The 1,558-nt window shown below is 34.3% G+C and overlaps 1 protein-coding gene across 2 annotated transcripts in view; it reads left to right on the top strand.

The window, feature by feature from the left end:
* larp4b (La ribonucleoprotein 4B) overlaps positions 1 to 1,558 on the top strand; it is a 36,057-nt gene that overhangs the window by 6,087 nt on the left and 28,412 nt on the right. For both annotated transcript variants that reach the window (XM_014028234.1, XM_014028233.1), the window contains exon 2: positions 929 to 1,060. In XM_014028234.1, coding sequence (XP_013883688.1) covers positions 980 to 1,060 — 81 coding nt within the window. In that variant the 5' untranslated portion in view covers positions 929 to 979. The remainder of the gene's footprint in view (positions 1 to 928; positions 1,061 to 1,558) is intronic.

Here is a 1,558-nt window from a genome sequence, read left to right as displayed (position 1 = left end):
TCCACTAAAACAAGTTGACTAAATAGTTTTAAAGTGCCTGTGACATGCATATTCTTCAGATGCAAAAAGTCAAAGAAAACATCTTTATATTTAAGTCTATGTAAACGAGCCAAAAATCTAATGTCTAAGTGGCTGAAAGAGCTGAAGTGGTAGCAGTCAAAAGGAAATCTGTTAACGCTGACTCAGCATTCACACAATAATGGCTTTGATGAAAAATTTTTGTGTAGATTTCATGAATTAAAAATACAGTTACATTTATGTCAGCATCTTTTCAGGCTTTATGTTCAACAAAATCCAGAAATATAAATCTTTATATCACATCCAAATCATTCACAGTGTTTCAGAGACTAATTAAGAGTATCGTATCATTTATTTATTTGGGCTGCAACAATACAGAAAATTCTATATATTTTTTCTCCCATACAAAACAGAGAAATTTCCATTTACTTTTTAACTTGAATTTATTGAAATTAATTATGAACATTTGTTTAACCTAAAAAGTACAGTTTTTAAATTAAATGTTGCTGAAACAGCAAGTTTCTCAGTGGATCTGTGCTCAACAATGCAGCCTAGGTGGAGTAGTCGAACACAGATSCACTGATCCTTCAACACAGAGCATCTTCAGAAGACAAGCTGATAAATTAAATTTTAAAAATCTGTTTTGTTCCATACAGCACTGTTTGATACGGGTACATGTTGTTGCACCCCTAGTAAATACTCTTCAGATTGTTTTCAAGTAACTTTGAAAAAAAAAAAGTCATTTGTATGAAAATAGGACATTTTTATGTCAACATTTGGTTGTAGTTTTTTTCCTTTCTAAGCTCTTAAAGTAACTTTTGACCTTTTTGTCGTGTTCTTCTAACATGTCAAATGTTTGATCAACACCCGTTCTTAAATCCGTCTTGTTTTTCTCCACGTGTCTCCGAAGCTTCCTTGGTGACACCGACTTCTCCCTGAGGAGCCAAGAAGCAGACGGCTCATGACTTCTGACCAGGACACAAAAGTTGTAGCTGAACCACAGGTGCAGCAAGTTCAAGAGGCAAAAGAGAGCTCTCATTTGGTGAGTTTAGCACACGTTGTTCACTCTTTTCCTCCACCTGCATTAAAACTGGATAAACTCTCATGTTGAGTAGCTGGTTTCCTGCAGAGCATCAGGTGAGGCTTGAATGGGATTAAAAAGGAAGCTGCTCATTTGTTGGATTATTTTTGGCTTGTTGTGTGACTTCAACAAGTTTTCAACACTCAGTAATCAGTACTGTTAGATTAGTTAAAATTAGTATTTAACATTTTAATAAACTTTTGCTATCAAAGCTTTTTTTTTTTTAAGAAAAGTATGTGCTCATTGTGTTTGTTTCTACTTTTGCAGTCGTTGAATGTATGCAGCGCTTTAATGTGGCTTCAAATTGTGCTGAAAAAACTGAATTACTTGGGATGTAATTTATTTATTTTTTTAAAAGCACTTGAAGCTACCTGACAAACTTCAAATGTGGATGTAAAACCGGAGCCACATCCATAAAACCTTTCATTTCCTTCATTACTAGAATGACCACACTAAGGT

This window comes from Austrofundulus limnaeus, unplaced genomic scaffold (genome assembly GCF_001266775.1).
Source record: "Austrofundulus limnaeus strain Quisiro unplaced genomic scaffold, Austrofundulus_limnaeus-1.0 Scaffold731, whole genome shotgun sequence".
Taxonomy (NCBI): domain Eukaryota; kingdom Metazoa; phylum Chordata; class Actinopteri; order Cyprinodontiformes; family Rivulidae; genus Austrofundulus; species Austrofundulus limnaeus.
Note: the sequence above shows the minus strand (reverse complement) of the source record. Positions and strands in the feature narration are given on the sequence as shown.